This window comes from Abramis brama (genome assembly GCF_963993115.1).
Source record: "Abramis brama genome assembly, chromosome: 5".
NCBI classification, from domain to species: domain Eukaryota; kingdom Metazoa; phylum Chordata; class Actinopteri; order Cypriniformes; family Leuciscidae; genus Abramis; species Abramis brama.
The window spans coordinates 29,111,928-29,130,810 of record NC_139967.1 but is presented as its reverse complement, the minus strand read 5'-3'; the positions used below and the strand labels follow the sequence as shown (position 1 = coordinate 29,130,810).

Genomic DNA, 18,883 nt, shown 5'->3' with positions numbered 1-18,883 from the left:
GCCTGTAGCTCAAGAAGTATTAAAAGATATTTTAATATCCTTTTAGATTTTGGTTTTTAACAAACTTTCCTCTTGATATGTCAATTCTTAAGGCCCTACATGGTTAATTTCCAGATATATACGGATTTCAATGTAGCTCTTTGAGTAAATTGTTATTTTCAGTGGTCAAAAAACAAATGTGGGCCATATTTGTACAACCGATACTTTTTTATTTTAAAGAGGAATGTCTGAATAACAAATTCTGTTAAAACTAGAAATGTTTCTTGTTTCCCTTTATCAAAACAAATGCATAGAACATTCCTGTCCGAGTACCATAAATACTATTTTTTCCATAGTTTGCATGCCTGTAACTCTAGAAGTATATATTATATCCTTTTTTTTTTAAATCTGGTTCTTCATAAACTTCTCTTTTGGAATCTTCATTTTAAGGCCCTGTGGTTCAATCCCAGAGATATGGAGATCCCAATGTGACTATGTTCAACATGTTGAATTTTACCTATTTTCACAGGTTGAAAACCAAATGTGGGTCACTATGCATGCATACAGCTAATACTTAAGGTATTTAAAGAATAATCTCTGAAAAACAAATAATATTAAAAAGTGAAATGTATATTGTTTCCCTATAACATTTACTTGTTATTTAATCATTTATTTTAATGGCATGGAGCTGCCACTTAAACACACACCAACCACATGATGTAACCAACACAATCATGTCAAAAATCATGTTAAAATCAGGACTGAATTTCAAATATGGATTCTATTTTGTATTTTAAACTGCTAAAAAAGTTTGTGAAGCCCTTGTTTGACATGCTGTGACCCAACACATTAACATGACACACTTAGATCAACTGTCAACCACAACTCACCATCACAAGACCATCTATGAAAGCAGCACAGAATTTCACAATCTGTTGCATTTACCACAGAGCTCATGATTGATTCTGAGAACCCTAGCAGATGTAGTGGCACTCACGTCAATTGGTTTAATAAGTTATTTGATTATACAATCACCCATCCCATGGGTGAAATATATGGAGTATCTCTACAGCCTGGTGGAGCCCAGGTGAAACATCAATAAACTAGTAAAATATGACACTTATTATGACTCTTAGTGAAGTAAGCCACATCCATTCTCAGAAGCAAAAGACAAAGACCAGTTCAGTCAAAAAGAAACTTCTCTTTAGGTGCCTTCAGTTAAAAAGGCACCTAAAGAGAACTTGTGATGCTCTGACATGCAACAAGAAGTTTCATTTTTACCTCTGATAAGATCAGACTGAGCACAAGACTGTCCAACTACTAAGTGTTTTCACAATCCTCACTCATCTAGTAATAATTAAGCTTGCTGACACACAGTCACATGCTGGCCTTTGTTCGAGTAAATGAGATTCAATCCTGTTATAGCAAACAACGCTGCAAATTTCTCACCCTGTCGCACAGGCTCAGGCTTGCCAGTTAACCTCTGTGGGGATTCATTACGTAGGTCAGCATTATCACCTTAAATCTGTCCCATAGACAATAACTCAATATTTTGAAAACATGGCAACAAAAGTGGGTTCTCATAAAGCATCTGTGCATTTCAAATATTATAATTAAAGAAAGAACAATCCAACGGCCACTTCAGAGATGTTCAAGAGCCGGTTGACTAAGATCTGATGTTGAACTTGCAACATTATAGTAATAGATGCTACTATTCTAAAGTTGTGGTGTCAATAAGAATTTTATTAAGAAATTAAAAATTGTATTCAGCAAGGATGCTTTAAATTGATCAAAAGTGACAGATAAGACAATTATAATTTTAGAAGATATTTATAAATGAAATTCATCAAATAATTTTGAACTGTTTTCAACACTGATAATAATAATAATAAGAAATATTTATTGAGGAGCGAATCAGCATATTATAATAATTTCTTAAGGCTTATCTCAAAATCGTTCAAACATCTTAACACTTTTGAACAGAAATGTACATTGTGCCGGCAGCAACCGCACCACACGTATAGTGGTTGTGAGGGGAACATCTGTTAGTAAACTGTGGCCATCCAATCTCTCATATCAATATGTGTCACAGCTACCTCACATGATAATGAGATGCACTGCATGGCATTTCAGTTTTCATTGCTCAATATGATGTCATTCCGTGTATATATCCTGCACAGTCCTCCTCAACCAAAGGATGCCATCCCTTGTGATGCACACTTTGACCCAACCATTTCTCTTCAAACGAACAGCTTAAGACACAGGGAATAGTTGTACAACAGCTTTTTGAGTCAAATGCAATATGAGAATGTGTTGTGAAAAAAAATCTGATATGAAAAACTTTTTATGAATAAAAAAAGCAATTAATAACAAAAATTCTAATGTAAACACCCTAGATAAATCAGCAGAATGAAACCAGTGGCCTTGTCAGCAGTTTAGCTGGAATGTGATCTCGGTCACGGTGCCAATGTTGACACGAGTTAAGTAAACTTCATTTAAAGAGCCGACAAATAGTGCTCAAGTACATCTCTCAACCTTGATTTGATATGGTGGAGTTAATCTCAAACTAGCAGGTTCTGATACACAACCAACTAGTAGTTCACACCAGAATCAAATGTGTGCTACGCAAACAGCATCTTGAACATTCTTCATCATAGATATAAACAGTATAGGCATGATGTCTTGTCAGCATGGCGCAATGTGTGTGTTTAATAAAACCTGCACAGATAATCTCCTCAAACCGAATTCCTCAAATATCTGAACTGTACAGACTGTCAGGTGCTTTTACAAAGGGCAGAGGTAATGTTTAACTGGAGAAAACTATCATGGAGCTTCTCTTTGCTCAGGCCACAGCATGAGATCTAATGCCAAAAACACACAAGCACCTTTCTGAGGCAACATACTATAAGGATATGTCTGGAAAAGATCTGGGATCTAGCTCAGAACAAAGGACAAAATAGTTGCATATAGGGCTGCACAATATATGGAAATTATCGAAATATCGCAAATGTATATATCGCGATATGCATATTGCAACAGCTTGCAATAACTGGGGTCATGAACAAAAGACAAAGAGAAAATCACTCACTGCTCTTGGCTGAATAACTTTTGTAGTTTTAATAAGAATCAGTATATATATTTAATTCACACAGTGAAAACTAAGCAGTTTTATTTTTACATTTGATTATTCAGTTTCTGTTATTAAATAATCCTAATATAGGCCTTCCTGAAATGCTAAACCCAGTGGTTTACACTGATGTTAAAATAGGCCATTTTTCTTCAATATCGTGCAGCCCTAGTTGCATATTTGTAGGGTCCAAAAGACATTTTTAATGTTTCAGAGAAGTTCTGTCATCATTTACTCACCCTAAATTTGTTCCAAACCTCTATGAGTTTCTTTTTTTCTATGGATATATACTGATAATCATATAATTTTAAACAGTTTTCACACTTTTCTACTTTATCAGTTAAGGGATAGTTCACCCAAAAATGAACATTTTGTCATCATTTACTCACCCTCATGTTGTTCCAAACCTCTATGAGTTTCTTTGTTCTGTTGAACACAAAAGAAGATATTTTGAAGAATGTTGGTAACCAAACAGTTGATGGGCTCCATTGACTTCCATAGTATTTTTTTTTTCCTACTATGGAAGTCAATGGGGTCCAACAACTGTTTGATTACCAACATTCTTCAAATTATCTTATTTTGTGTTCAACAGAAGACAGAAACTCATACAGGTCTGAAATAAGTTGAGGGCAAGTAAATGATGACAGAATTTTCATTTTTGGATGAACTATCCCTTTAAACTTTTAAGGAATAAGTAACACTTATTTAATGTAGGCTATTGCTTCCAAAAAATTACTCAACTCTTTACCAACCACCAGATCTGCATGTCAGTTATTGAACACAGAAATAATCAGTATTGTTCGTATATCAATCTTTCATCTATAGATAAAACTTGCCTTTGTGTTAAATACAAGTCCAAAATATGATTTAAAATCAGCAATGCATAGGTTACACCACTGAAAATCATATTTTAAACATCAGGTAAGGTAGAAATAGATCCTAAGGCAAAAATGCTACCACATTTTATAGTGTGCTTCCAAATAATTCTGAATAATTATTGAGAAAATATTGTGTAAAAAAAATCACACAGGGGGAATCACCCAAACTAACCACCCACTGCAGTGATAATGGATGTCAGACTGCTGTAGCAGATACTCTTGCTGGCCAACTGTCATGGACATTGGGCACTACAGTAAATTCACATTCAATTTATACTCATTTCGTTTAATAACATTAATAGAATAGTTTCATATAACTGACATGAAGTGAAGTGGCTCTTACTTACATCCATATCGTGGTCTGAGAGAGCTTGCACCGTCTTCATGGTACATCCTGCTTCCTCTGAAACTCTGCTGAGCCTCTACCATAAACTGCGCGAGGACTTTCTCACACTTACTTCGGACTTCTTTCTCAAGAGAGCAAAACAAAATCTACTCCTTTTGTCAGCATTGGTGCCGAGAAAAGCGCCGTACCCCTAGCATTGAGAAGCTTTCGCTTACTGCGTCTCTTCCTTTGCCTGTCAACCTGACGAAACCCCCTGTGAGCGCGCGCTGAAGCTCTGAAACTGACACTGAATGGCGGCTCCACCTGCTGGCGCGTGACGCTTCTGGACTCCAACACTTATTTGCACTTATTTTGCAATATTGGCCTCAAAAAGTGTTTGGACACTTAAGCTATACTTAAAAGTATGAATGAAATTGGATTATAAAACAAAACGTGATCAGTTTCTATAAATAAAAAGCACACAAACAAAGCAAAAACAAAACAGTTATCTATAAATAAACAAACAAACAAATAATTTCAAGGTTTTAAATGATAAAATGATACATAAAACAATAGAAACGCCTGTTGTTACTCTGTGTGAAGTGAACTTACTAGGGGATTGACAATATGAAATGAAAAAAAAAAAAAAAACATGGGACATGATTAAAAGTTGTTGCAAAAATGCTATTCTGAGGGAAATCTCAAGCATTATTTGTGCAGATGCCTCCTGGTTTTATATTATGTATCTAATGCAATGATATAGAGACATATTTAAGTGTGACTTAAGTGTTCAAAAGTGCACAAATACTTCCATTTACGGTTCATATCCATTTTGGCATAATACAATGTATTTGAATGGTATCTAATTTCATAGACGCTTTATTTTAATACTTTACACACAAGATATGTTTCTAAACAGAGGTAAAGCCCTGGTTTCACAGACAGGGCTTAGATTAAACCAGGGTTAGGCCTTACTTCAATTAAGACATTTAAGTAGCTTTCATAAACATGCCTTAGAAAAAAACATTACCGTGTGCATTTTGAGACAAAACAATGGCACTGATATATTTTAAGATGTCAATGCAAGTTACTTTCGGTTAAGACTGCTCAAATGTGCATTTTAGTCTGGGACTAGGCTTAAGCCTTGTCCGTGAAACCAGGGGTAAATGTGACAGATGGGCTTCTCCTTTTAGAGTAAAAATTCAATAATATTTTCATGAACTAGCTATAGTTCCAGAAACCACACCTCCAGCAGATGTCAGTGTCGTACTGCATTTAAGCATCCAATCCAGAACACAACATAAAATAGGGTGAAAGTAAGGGAAATTTGGCATATTTTGACAATTTATCTATGCAAGTAAGAAAATGTTGTCCTGCTACAGTATGTGATGAGTAGAGCCCACTAGGGTCCTCCACTAAGTGTCCAGAGGAGAGGGGGCCAATACATACATTTTTGTCTTGTTTTTTAGGATTGGTACTGAAAATATTTCCCTATAAAGTCTGTCATATTACATTTTTAGAAAACATCTCTTTTTTTAATTCATGTGCCCTCATAATCTTTAATCAAAAAACTTCCCCCTCCCTCTTGCAGCAACATCTCTTCTCTGATGACATGTTTACTGGTGTGAGTCGCTCACATGAGATCACAGCAATAGCAAACAACTATCCACTCAGATATGTCACAATAAGGAAGAAAAGACAATCACAACTTCCAATTCATGCTTAACTAGCTAGCCTAGCAGACCTGACTAGCCATATATAAACCCCAGTTGCACAGGTGGGGTGTAACCCATTAACAAGCTATGCGATTAGTGCAGTAATTTTAATTCCTTTTATAACTTCTATTTACTGCAACCATCATCTGTTCATATATTTATCATTCTGGGAGAGATGTGTGGAAAGAAATGTGTGTCTGCTGTGTTGAATGTGTGTTTATAATATTGTCTTTATCTCATCATTACTTGAGTTTTCGTCCTATTGTTGCATGGGTGCACATTGTCAGGCACCACAATTAGTTAGTTTTGAATTCATAAAAATAATTTCACTATACAAAGTTCATAATTTATTTTTATTGCCATTTTGTTGAAAATATTTTAATTTATTACAGCGCTCTGGAATACTTGATTCTGATTGGTCAGTCACAGTATTTAGCAGTCAAGGCTAAATATGTGTTCATGCTATATTGTAATTACCGTAATTACGAGATTCCGACCTGTAAAAAGCATCTTCTTAGAACTCATAATTACAACTTGTAAACTTGGAATTTTCTGAGAGCTCCGACTTAACCTCTGTGCCATCTGACCGCAGCAGATTCATATTGGTCTTGATAGTGTTGCATAGAAACAAATAATTCTTCTGAGTCATCTCATAATTACGGTAATTAAGCTACAACATAGCGTGAACGCAGCCTTAGTTTGCAAGAGAGTGATTATAAACAAAATGAGTCTGTAAAAGCGGACTAGTGTGTAGATGAGTTTTCCTGTTCGGTGTGATAACGTCTAATCTTCCCAACAACCTCTTTAGTCCCATTTAGCCACTTATCAACCGCCTTTTTCAAGACATGTAAAAGCTTGAAAAAAACACTGTGGTATTACTGATGTATTTTATGTCATAGAGTAAAATGTAAAATATTTGGAGCTTGTGTTCACCACAGACCTTATCCAGGGGCGATTTCTTCATTAGGGCTATTGGGCGATGCATCACCAAAGTACCCTGGTAATCCAGAGTTCTCGCGAGAGCACAAGTTGAATTTGCTCAGCGAGTTACTCTGGTGTCGAGTAATGATGCTTATTAAATATGCCCCTCGATCTGAGCTGCACCAATCACATTGTGTTATCTGATATAGGCGGGCCAGAGGCGAGATGACGACAGCGCTGCGACGTCGAAGTCATTAGTAAACATTGCAAGATGGCTAAGGATGAACACCATTTGTTTGAAACGGCTTTGGCCACTACAATGAAAGATTTAGACTTGCCTTTTTCTCTAAAAGAGGAAAAGAAGACGGCGCTCGAATCGTTCCTTTGCAAGAAGGGCGTTTTTGCTGTTTTGCCGACCGGATACGGTAAGAGTCTAATCAGAGCCCATCTACGGAGAGCCTGGCCACTCCGTATTAAGTCCTATTGTACCGAATTTTGGTTGTAGTTCCACCAGAGTTCCACTGGGGGCGATCGCCCATGAGTGCAAAATGAATGGGAGTCTATGGAGCTAGGTGGCTAAATTTGTCTCTTTCACCCGATTGCCGTTGAGAAATCTCAGATTTGATTGTAGGTTTTGCAAGTTCAACATGGGTTATAGGTTGAAAGTTGAATGAACGAGTACTTATGTCCTTTCGATTTCTTATAGGTTGAGTTGTTGTTGCCCATAACACGCTAGCATCCTGCTAATGAACGCTGATTGGTCAGTGAAGGACTGTTACGGCATCGTGGCATCCGAAGCGGGACCAGAAACTAACAAAACAAAAACTCTTCTAGCACATGTATTTACCTGTGTCAGCTGTGTTGTCGATGCCTCGAGAGAAAAGAAAGTGCAGTGCGCGAAAGCACCAAAGTGCGTCATTGACATTTTAAAAGACTTTTTAAAGCAAATAAGTGACTCTAAAAAATCTAACACCCAGCAATGTGTAATTTCTTTGTATCTCCTTACGAATACAACATTCAAATTACTAGACAAAAAATTATATCCTGAGAAAAGTGGATTTTGAGAGGTATAGCGCCATAGACCTCCATTCATTCCGCCCTCATATGGAACCAGAGTGGAACTGCAACCAGTTAAGAAGCCGGAAGTTTACTGAGAGTGGAACTTCTCCCCTTATTAGACATTCTCTGGTCTAATCTACCAGTTAGCTCCGCTGGTAGCTAAGCGATGTTGTGATTGCTCGTAGTGTTATCCAATTGCGTGCAGTGAGATTTTCAAATGCACGCTTGGTGCTGCCCCTCGAGATGGCCAATTTTCATTAGTCAACGCCAGACCATTAATCTTTTAGATTTAGGTCTGGATTTCCAGGCTACCGCCAAAGTGCAAGAAGGACGGATTTTTTCAATCCCATTCAAATTCAACTGCAGAAGTTACACTAGCCGTCACTCTTGTTCTGCCTCGGGATAAGGTCCAATCAGCTTCAAGTCACGTTCTGTGGAGTACCGCCCCTTTTAGAAGAGATTTCATGACGGATTCTCTGCCAGAGTGTTCCCATAGACTTTCACAGAAAGCTTTTTTTTTTTTTTTTTTTTTTTTAACTGCAGGCAGTCAATGCAATGCATGGGTTCCGGGAGGGCTAGCACTAACGTGCTTTTGTCATCTTACGTAATCTTAACTTGTGCAGCGATTGGTGGAAACAAATATAGGCCTACCTCTAATCTTTAAACTGAAGTGACATCCAGTAATTTCCTCAGTGCATAACTTACATTTCACGGACATATTCTCCATCTGTAAATGTTACAAAATCGTATTCCTTCTCTAAAATAAACTTCACGAACGAGCGCCGCCGCCACGCGCACGCCAAACAGACGATGCGCATGAAATAGGAGCGCAATAATTCCGACTAAAATATACATTAACACTAAATAAAATATAAATATATTTTGCTAAAATATTATAATAATTTGTTGGTGGTGGTGAATATAAATGTGATAGGCCTATGTAGAATTTCAAACATACATTATGATAGCAGTTTTGATTTAATTTTAATTTTAAGTTTAGTGAATTTAACTACTTCTTTAAAAAGCATTATTTTGTTTTTAGATTGTGATGTTACAATGTTAGAATGTAATGTGATTTGATTTGAATTTATTTATTTTTTTACACATAATAGACAGACTGCAAGGTTATTCACTATGTTTGTTTTCATAGCCTTCAATATGAACATTGTTTTTTTGGCCAACCCTACCTTATGGCATGCTTTTAAATGCTAAATTTTTGCACCTTTTAGCTAAGCAGTAATGATACATTATTATCACTGTTAAATGGTTATTTAACAATTATCCCACATTCAGTCCTGCATTACTAATTCAGTTTGTTTGCGACAAAACAAAAACCCATTCAAAAAGCCCACTGACTTCAGGACGATGGACCAGCAAGTGCAATGAAAAAAAATATTTGTTGAAATTAATCAATTTTTTTATTGTAAGTAGTTGCATTCAATTGATTTTATCTGCATTTAAACAAATGCATTAAGTTGAACTTAATTTTAGTTAAGATTTGTTTAAATGTAGATAAAATCAATTGAATGCAACCACTTACAATAAAATGTTTTATTAATTTCAACGAATAATTTTTTTCAGTGTGCTATAATTTCCTACAAAAATGCATCATCCCTTCAGGAAAAAAAAAAACACCTGACCAACCCATACCCAACAAACATGCAAACCTCATGAAAGGACTTGAACTGGTGAGGCAAAGGGCTTTCCACTGAGCTGCCCTACAAGAAGTCCCTGTTCTCAAGAGACAGGCACACAGAGGAGGAATATCATACACATGATTTTTTATTTTCTTTTTCTCACCCGCAAGCACTCTGGCAGCTTTAAAGTCGACTTTCTTTCTCTCCATGTCCTGCTCTACTTTAACCAGTTTCTCTTGCCTTTTCTTTTACTTCCAGGCCAAGAATGTTTCCAGAGTAATTTGAGGAACATTTGCTACAAAAATAACAGCTGACCATTACAACAGTTTTGAAAAATAATATTCAATGCAATGACATTCATTAAAATGTTACTTTACAATCATGTTCTGTGACACTCTTTTCTCTTCCTTCTCACCCAGTGTCCATCAAATCCTCCGGCAAGATCTTCTTTTCTTCTTTCTTTTCTTTTTTCTTCAGAAGCCTACAGGAAGAGTGCGGCGCTACCTACTGTTGCCATTGCACGCCTTACGTAAATAATAATAATAAAACAATTATTTCCTTTTATGATGGGAGAAAAAATCAAAACGGGTTGAAAACAGAGTTTATTATGTGAACAGCAGCACATATGTGCATTTGTATTATCATTCACATACAAGATTGTCTCTGTCAGACTCAAAACACAGACTGTCAGTATTTGTTTAGTAGATTCAGAACAAAAAGCTCTTTTCTCAGGCCGCACTCGAGAGCTATAGTAAATTTTTGGAAGCAGGAAAAGTCACCAAAGCATTTATGAACTTCAAAAAGAAGAGAATTCAGTTAACAAAAGTAGATACGAGTTAGTGCACAAAGGATTCATTCCCATAAAAGATTCATTGAAAAAACAGATATGACCAACGAACAGTTCCGAGCAGTTCCTAATAATGCTGGCCTTTATAGACACCACTGCATACAGAAGTGGAATTTATACCTTATATAACTGTGAATGACGATGATAATGGTGATAGAGAATCATACAGTACATGTAATAGAGCTTATGCTGCTCTAATTGACTTACTGCTGATATCAAGTGTTGTTTACATTTAAATGAGCCTCAACACTCTAAGTCAGAAGTTGACATTTGAAATCAACACAACTGTCCCTGCAGCCTTGAAGTCTGATTATACGTGCTACACGCTCTTTACAACTCTTCAGGTCAGTACGTTTCTTCAATTTGTCTAATTTTGGAAGTTGTTCTTTGGTCATCAGCATGGAACAGCGTCGCTCAAGAAGATCCAGGGCTCGTCCCACACACCTGAGGGGATTCTTGGTGGAGGGTGTCTCCTCCATTCAAGACCTTTCACAGCTGGCAGCTGTAGTCAAGTTAGATCACAATTACAGCTGCACCTCTGTGGAAGTTCAAAGACCCAACGGTTTAGAAGAGCGCTACCAACAGAACGCTGCTGTCCTTCCCGACATCCATCCAGCAGCCTCAGTCTCTTCAGTGGATGTGTGTCAGCAGGAAGAGCCTGTCTCCATCCATGGCTCCAGTGTGCAGGGCTACCAGGACATTTACCACTCTGTGGTGGAGCCCATGAGGAAGACACGCTCTGGTCGGCACCTTCCCTACAGCCTTGATCTGGGACTGACGATCAAGCAGCGGCTGTGGGAAACCCTCAACTGCCCTTCACTGGTGGAGACGGAGCAGCCTGACGGATGTGTCCTGATCACAGAGAGCTTCTCCACACCCAGCAGAAGAAGCTTAGCTCCACGAATCCATGTGGACATCAGTGAAGAGCCCCTGCCTGAGGAACCCAGAAGAAAGAAGCCCAGACACTGAGTGTTCAGTGTCACATGGAGGCTGGAGTATCGTACAGCCGTGCCTACGCATGTAAATATTGTGTATATATTGTATATAGTTATAGAGTAGGCCTAAGTTTATAAGATTATAATTTGAAGAATGATTTTTATTTTGATGAATACGTTTTTAGCACACTGCTATGAGATTGTTTGGATGCTGTTGGTGATTTTGTTATGTGACTCCTCCTAAGTTGTTCTAAGTGGTTTTTAATGCATTGCTGGTTGTCACAATGTTTGCGGTGGTGTTGATGTGTTTGGCAAGGTTTTCTGAGAGCTTGTTAGCTTGTTGCTGTGCAGTTGCTGGACTTTCGGAGTGGTTTTTCATGCATTGATACGTGGTCGATGGTCGATAGGATGTTTTGAGTGATTGGTTGATATGCGGTTGCCTTTAAACCTGTTAGGTTAGGGTAGGTTAGGGTCCCTCACACGGTTTGCAGCTTGATGTGCTGTGAGGGCTTGTGTGCATCAGTGATGCTGAGAGCTACACCACTGGTACTTCACAACTACTGGTAGGGTCACCCATAGTGGACAGGTCTCCGCTGAGGTGCCAGACGGAGACAAGCCACATTCTGGACAGGTGAGGATTGGCCTGATGTTCTTGGCAGAAGATCACAGTCTTGTGACAACGGCAACATCACCAGAATTACCTGTATGGAAGAAACTTTAAACTGATTACATATGTGGAAGCCATCGATGGATCGATGGAAGCAACTGTTCCAACAGAATGAGGAAACACAGAATGGTTTAATATTGGTAAAGGTGTACGACAAGGGCTGCATTCCTTCTTCAGCACTCTTGCAACAGCGTCCAGCCAATCGAATTTGAGGGCTGGTAATTATATAATATTTTATTGCTTCTTAAATGCTTCTATGCGTGTGGTAAACATTAAAAATACATCACTTCTGAAATTATCTCTAAATTTAGGGATATGATGACGTAAATTGATTGGAGCACTGAAAATTATGTAAATACAACAATTACTATTTATAACAGGTAAAACAGTCATCTAAAATTCTTAAACCAGAGCTTAACAAAGCAGACTGTACTTTGTAATGTAATTATTCACTAATTATTATGAATAATCAAAACATGCATATTAAACCTAAAAACTAGTGCTATCGGTCATATATTTAATCACAAACTAACGTTATATAATTAAATATTTAATCACAAACAATCACGTATTTTTGAAAGTGCGGAAATCTGAATTTATATTGAATTATTTTCCTGTCAAAATGCATTTAGTTTCTTCTTAATGAAAGAACACAGAATATTTAACAGTGTTTTATTAACATTTTACACAAACAAAGCCTTACTAAAACTAACATAAAAATAAAATGTACTGAAAAACTAAAATTATAAAACTCTCTCAACTAAAACAATCACAGCGATAAAAACAGCATCAGAAGCTCAAAACTATTGCACTGTGTTGTCGGTCACCAGAGCGTCGTTTCAATATGTAGTGGCATAGGTGAGAAAATAATAAATAAATAAAATGCATTTTATTCAAGTTGTTCATTTTCTGAGTTTCATTTCTAATGTCTGATTGTATTTTAATATATCTGTATGCAATAAGACAATACTTTTATTGCATGGACAAAACAATTGAAACATTCATCAAAATATCTTCCTTTTGTGTTCATCAGAAGAAATAAAGTAATATACTGTTTGTTTGTAATTATGTGAGGGTGAGTAAATTATGCCTCTTTGAGTTACTATCTCTTTAATATCTGTGAGCTTGATTTCCAGAAGGCCGGTTTAAAGAGCAGAAACCTCTCAGATTTCTCAAGCACTGGCAGCTTTAAAGTCGACTTTCCTTCTATCCATATCCTGCTCTGCTTTGACCAGTTTCTCTTGCCTTTTCCTTTACTTCCAGGCCAAGAATGTTTCCATACTTTAATACTTACAACGTTTCTGATATTGAATCTTTTGACACTACAACAATCACATCTGGCTAGTCTTTTCTCATGGCCAGAATTCACCCTTTTCACATTCTAAGGATTTCCTTCAGATTAACAGTCACAGACACTTTTCAACACATGTTTATTACCTTCACAAAATATGATTATATTCTTTTGAATTTTTCTGTCATGAAACACAACAGTGCGATATTCTTGGACAGATGAGCACACACACCCAAAAAGTTTAATACATGCAGTTTTGATTAGCGATGTCTCAGGACGGCTGAATCTTAGGGACAGTGTGCTGCGATGACAAATGAACAATGGAAAGTTTCAGCAATGTACGTACATTAAAGCTTCATCCATTGCAGTCACCAAAAATGTGTACACACAGTATTCAGCTTTTGAGTCGATCACTGTAACAATATGTACAAAATGTACACGGATAAGCACACATTTACCCATACAAAGATATACACACAAACAGTATGTACTGTTCACAAAGCATACACACATCATTTCAGACAGTGTTAACACTAAAACATATGCACAAATAATAAAAAAGGTTTCAGATTAAGACAGGCTTAGATCAAGGACAGTAGGCCTACAGCAATTATCATTTATAATCTCATTTAAATAATGCCTTCAAGAAACTGCATAGCTTTGCTGAGACTGAGACAGCATTAAGCCGGTTAGTTGAAAGCCAAATTAGATTTTTTTTAAAAAAATCAGTGATACTTTATGAGGTCTATTTTTCTTACTTTTTTCTTATTGTAGACCTCTCAAAACATTTAAAAAGCTAGTAACATTATTGATTTGTGACCCTGGATCACAAAACCAGTCACAAGTCACACAGGTATATTTGTGGCAATAGCCAACAATACATTGTATGGGTCAAAATTATCGATTTTTCTTTTATGCCAAAAATCATTAGGATATTAAGTAAAGATCATGTTCCATTAAGATATAAATTTCCTACTGTAAATATATAAAACATTTATTTTTGTGAGTGAATGCAGCAGAATCACAAACATAAATTGACAACTTTAAAGGCGATTTTCTCAATGTTTAGATTTTTTTGCACCTTCAGATTCCAGATGTATAAATCTCAATTTCAAAAAATGTACCCATGCGACTGGTTTTGTAGTCCAGGGTCACATTTATGTTATTCAGAGAACTCTATTTGGCACTGACTGCAAAAGCTAAACTGTAAAATGTGACATTGAAATGTGGATTGACAAATATTTTACTGCTAAGCATATCAAACCGCTGAGGCTTGTGATAACTTTTCATTTTAGGGGCAAGTATATAGATATTATTATGAAGACATTATCTATGGGCTTTAAAATACAACTTTATAACAAAACCGTTCCACTGCATTCAAAAGTTTGAGCTCAGTAAGATTTTTAAATGTTTTTTTTTTTTTAAATACATCTCTTATTTATTTGATTGTAAAACCGTTATATATTATAAACTATTTTTAGAATTTAAAAATAACTGTTTTCTATTTTGTATATATTTTAAAATGTATTTTATTCCTGTGATGGCAAAGCTGAATTTCAAAGTGTCACATGATCCTTCAGAAATCATTCTAATATACCGATATGCTGCTCAAGAAACATTTCTTACTATTATCAGTGTTGAAAACAGTTGTGTTGTGGAAACAGTGGCACATTTTTGTTCAGGATTCTTTGATAAATAAAAAAGAACAGCATTTATTTGCAATAGAAATCTGTTGAAACATTATAAACATCTTTACTATAACTTTTGATCAACTGAACGCATTCTTGCGGAATTAAAAAATGGTAATTTCTTTTAGGATATTTAGTTTTTTTACTCACCACAAACTTTTGAATATGTATATATATATATATATATATATATATATATATATATATATATATATATATATATATATATATATATATGATACTTGTAAATTAATCATGTGTCATGTGGTTATCAAACACATCTCTCTTCCCCTCAGACCCCATATGTTGAGGCGGGCCCTCTAAACTCCCTCTGCACCAAGTGTCAACAAGATGAGTCTTTGACATAGTACATAAAAGAGGTTTATCACCAGCCTGATTCTTATCAGTCCTTTCTGTCAGATTGTAAGATGGTTTTCATAAATGACAGTGGCAGAAACACACTCTGATATCAATTACAGCAGCTACCTACGTTCATATGTGATAATGATCGTATGTAGGAGAGGCACAGTTTCAAAAGGCCATTCGCTGTTAGACAAATCACAAAGTGGCAGAACAAGTCAGATAACACATGTCTGTTGTATATGAAATCAAACTGACTTTGTTGATAACAATATAAAGCTTACGAGCAAAATATACTCCACTTATAAGTATCTGCAGAGCACAAAATAGGATTTTGGATTTTCATAAATCTATTAATACATGTGCTTAAAGCATGAGAGTAGAGTGCACATTTCTGGCCTTGTCATCAGAGGTTGGAGTACATATGCAAAAGGCATGATTATAAAAAATACTGAGGATAACAGTTAAAAATAACACCCTCCAAAAATAATACTCAATGAAATTGTTCTAATAACAAACCCTGCTCCAATAATGTTTTCAGTATGTATAGTCAAATTCTGAAACTAGGCACTGAATAAAGAGTTGTTTACCAGTAGACCAGTCTCAGTCTCTCATCTCTTCAGTAACTCTCTGGGTTCAGTCAGCCAGCTGTGATGCAGCTGTGCCGCCAAGCTCTCGGCGCATCTGATCATCCTCTCTGCATATTTGCAGCAGGTTTGGACAGCTCATTAATAGCTTGTTTTGCTCAAGTCTTAATAAGGGGACATTAATATTTATGCTCACGTCCATTCCTAGGCCATTACAAACCCTTGAAAAGCCACAAGGAAAACACAAGGGTTTTTGGTCGAATCAACCGTACAGTATGTAGGTGCACAAGTCGTATCATTGCAAGGAAAGTGTAAAGATTGTCAAAATATTTACCCACTGTTTGATGACTAATTGAAAAGGATCTTGTTTTGAGCCACCAACATTCACCAGACTATATAGAAACACCACTGAAACAGTATATGCATTTATGTAAGTACGTAATGTACCGTGATGATTAATGAGGTTTAAGTCAAGCCTTTTGAGTTTCTCCAGACCTCTGATACAAGGGTTACATGAGGACATTAGACCTGGTGTCAGGTAGTCGCAATCCCACCAGACCTCCGCCAACAAGCACTGAGGAAGCCAGAAGAATAGGGATAGCTTTGGTGATGCCAACTAAAGATCCAAAAATCAGATTTCCCATCGCCGCGGCTAGCTTGCACAAGGCATTACAGAAGCCAAATCCAGTACCTCTGAAATAGAGAGGTGGAGGGAGGGAGGATGGATGAGAAAAAAGGTAAAAAGTTGGTATTACATTGATATTTAATGGGCTTTGAGATTTGGGAGCTTTGTTGTGTGTCTGTTAGCATATTTGATTATTTATGAGAACAAGCCCACCTTCTGTCCGTAGGGAACAGCTCTACTGTCACAACGTCCAGGGAGTTCCAGGCAGAGATACTCAGCCCATTGTACAGGCACAACATCCCAATCATCATTGACTCACTGGTGCCAAACCACAGGAAGAAGCAGCTGATACCAGACAGGATCATGGAAAACCCTGACAAAACAAACTAAATACTTACACACTATTCTTTCACACAATTGTGTAAATCTCATATATTTTGCATAAACTTTTCTGTCTCACCTAACATAGACAAGCGTCCAATTTTGTCCATGAGAAGTGCAGACACAATGTTGCCAGGCAGAACAGCCAGTGTTCCCAAGAAATTGACAAAGTAGACCCAGTATGCACTATAATCATCCTCAAACGTCATTTGACAGCCTGTTTTGTTGTGGTAGAATGTGCCGTTTATGACGTCTGTATTTATCAGTTTGGAATCGTCAATATCTGTCAAATGAATGAATTCATTTCATGAGATTTAAACCACAGTAGAAAGTGATGGTTAAGTATGCACAGACATGTAGCAAAGTGGTAAAAGGCAGAAAAGTGGTCTGTTTTGCATTCAAAAAGAAATGTCAATTTTACCAGTGTTGTAGAAGACAGCATCAATAAATGTGCAGTCTCGAAAGAAAGATCCCACTGATGTCACATGCTTAAAAAAGCAGTTTTCAAAGGTGGAATTGATGAAAGTGACGGACTTGAATTTCATACTTAAGAACCTGAGTAACAAATATAGGAAATGAATTACAGTGTGTAATAATATGCAGGCATACACAAAATAAGATTTAGGATTAAGATTGCTGTGACATAAGCATTTGAATAAGTCACCTGTCATTTATAAATAAGCTATTAGTGTGTATCTGGTTCTCGAGGGTGAAATTGAAGGTGAAGTCTTCAATGCGTTCGCTGTTATGCCTTTGTACTTTGGAGGCGTATTCATCAGCCTGAAGGTGCTTGATGACGTCAGGGAACCACACAGATAAACCATAATACCTGCAGAAGTATTGGAGTTCTTTAAAGACTGGATGGATGGATGGATGGATGGATGGGTGACACAAAAAGGAAGGTCTTACCCAAATGACAGTGTAAGCCACACAATAGCAAGTTTCACTGTAATGTCTTTCAGTGGATAATTAAAACACTTCAAGAAGTTCAACCAAATCTGGAAGGACAGAAAAATGAATTATTTTCATTTGTATCATAAAAAATATCACAAATATCCTGTAATGTATTGTGAATCTCACCCCATGAAGCTCAGTCTTTATTCTGAAGATCGCTTTTGAGAAAGAGTTGCCGGATTCATTCTGCATCTCCACAAACTCATCAATATGCTTTGGGATCTTAATTCTGTTCACCTACAAAAAGAATCAAGACTAAGGCATATGGGCTTTATTCTATGATGAAGATCAAGCTGTCACATAAATTTTACACTTTTATACCTTCTTAAACATATTCTTTCTTTTTTTCTATTACAGTGGTCTTACAACGTATTTGGATACTTAAAGGAATAGTTCACTTAAAAATGAAAATTCTGTCATTATTTACTCACCCTCAAGTTGTTTCAAACCTGTATTAGTTTATTTCTTCTATTGAACACAAAAGATTATATTTTAAAGAATGTTGGTAACCAAACAGTTGATGGACCCCATTGACTTCCATAGTATTTTTTTTCTATAGAAGTCAATGGGGTCCATCAACTGTCTGGTTACCGACATTCTTTAAAACATCTTCCTTTGTGTTCAGCAGAAGAAAGAAATTCATACAGGTTTGAAACAACTTGAGGGTGAGTAAATAATGACAGAATTTTAATTTTTAAGTGAACTATTCTTTTAAGTATCCAAATACGTTTTAAAGAGCATCTTGCATGTAAAAAAAAATCTAAATGAATATATAACCGTGTATGAAAATACCATATGAAAAGATAATGCAGGATTTAAAATGTTTTAAAACGACATAAGGACACCAATTTAGTAGATAAAGTGAGCGTTTCTTTCATAGACATCATATATAAACGCTAGATGTCTT

General features: G+C 36.4%; 2 protein-coding genes across 2 annotated transcripts in view; both read right to left on the bottom strand.

Annotated features, from left to right (window-relative positions):
- The window catches only part of iqgap2 (IQ motif containing GTPase activating protein 2), a 57,193-nt gene extending 52,587 nt beyond the window's left edge, over positions 1 to 4,606 (bottom strand). Inside the window, exon 1 of the mRNA XM_084113458.1 lies at positions 4,332 to 4,606. Within this exon, the coding sequence (XP_083969584.1) occupies positions 4,332 to 4,413 (82 nt within the window). The 5' untranslated portion in view covers positions 4,414 to 4,606. The remainder of the gene's footprint in view (positions 1 to 4,331) is intronic.
- Positions 4,607 to 15,318: 10,712 nt separating this feature from the next.
- The window catches only part of sv2ca (synaptic vesicle glycoprotein 2Ca), a 35,303-nt gene continuing 31,738 nt past the window's right edge, over positions 15,319 to 18,883 (bottom strand). The window contains exons 7-13 of the mRNA XM_084115082.1: positions 18,103 to 18,213; positions 17,932 to 18,020; positions 17,687 to 17,851; positions 17,444 to 17,577; positions 17,102 to 17,305; positions 16,855 to 17,014; positions 15,319 to 16,709 (exon numbers count right to left, since the gene is read on the bottom strand). Of these exons, the coding sequence (XP_083971208.1) occupies positions 16,526 to 16,709; positions 16,855 to 17,014; positions 17,102 to 17,305; positions 17,444 to 17,577; positions 17,687 to 17,851; positions 17,932 to 18,020; positions 18,103 to 18,213 (1,047 nt within the window). The 3' untranslated portion in view covers positions 15,319 to 16,525. The remainder of the gene's footprint in view (positions 16,710 to 16,854; positions 17,015 to 17,101; positions 17,306 to 17,443; positions 17,578 to 17,686; positions 17,852 to 17,931; positions 18,021 to 18,102; positions 18,214 to 18,883) is intronic.